Source organism: Trachymyrmex septentrionalis, unplaced genomic scaffold, assembly GCF_001594115.1.
Source record: "Trachymyrmex septentrionalis isolate Tsep2-gDNA-1 unplaced genomic scaffold, Tsep1.0 C3442968, whole genome shotgun sequence".
In the NCBI taxonomy this organism is placed as follows: domain Eukaryota; kingdom Metazoa; phylum Arthropoda; class Insecta; order Hymenoptera; family Formicidae; genus Trachymyrmex; species Trachymyrmex septentrionalis.
The window spans coordinates 1-689 of NW_017303523.1; the positions used below are offsets into that span (position 1 = coordinate 1).

Below are 689 nucleotides of genomic sequence, written 5' to 3' on the forward strand. Positions count from 1 at the left end.
AAAAAAAGTACATCCAAACACTTTCTTATTATTATTCTTTATATTGTATCTAAAATGAGCAAAATCTACTTGCTTCTCTCTCAAAATTGGATCCAAGCCCACAGTGGGTTCGTCGAGAATTAGAAGTTCGGGTTTGTGAATTAATGCGGCGGCAAGAGAAACTCTTCTTTGCTGACCTCCACTCATGTTCTTCACTAGATGATCTGCTGGGGGTAGTTGAAGCAACTCCGAGAAGAATCGCTGTCTCGTCTCTGAGGAATAACACGGGAAAGCTATAGTCGTTTGAATTAAATTACGCTATGAAATATTTTGCATACGAATAATTTAAAACAAAAACAGATACGGTTTACAATACGTTTACTCAAAAATATTTTGTATAACTGAAATATAGAAAATGCGTGACATTTCACGTGCAACGAATGCTAATATTTTTTTTATTACATCCTACCGATCTCCTCATCGTCGAGCCCATTAATTCTACCGAAGTAATAGAAGGCATTGCTCATGGAAAACTCTTCAACCAAGGAAACCTCTTGCGGCATGTAACCTACTCGAGGTCCAGGGATGCCAGAGCCCTTGTTGCCCGGATTTCCTCCCAAGACCCACACTTCTCCGCTATCAAGATACCGAACCCCGACGATGCAGGACAATAGTGTGGTTTTGCCACATCCACTAGATCCCAACAATCC

At 40.5% G+C, this 689-nt stretch overlaps 1 protein-coding gene across 1 annotated transcript; it reads right to left on the reverse strand.

The window, feature by feature from the left end:
• Positions 1–69: 69 nt before the first annotated feature.
• On the reverse strand, positions 70–677 carry LOC108757030 (ABC transporter G family member 23-like; the record flags this gene model as incomplete). Its single annotated transcript, XM_018501326.1, has 2 exons — positions 449–677; positions 70–251 (listed from the first exon to the last, which is right to left on the reverse strand). Coding segments are annotated over exons 1-2 (276 nt in total), but the record flags the coding sequence as incomplete, so codon positions are not given.
• Between the last annotated feature and the right edge of the window lie 12 nt (positions 678–689).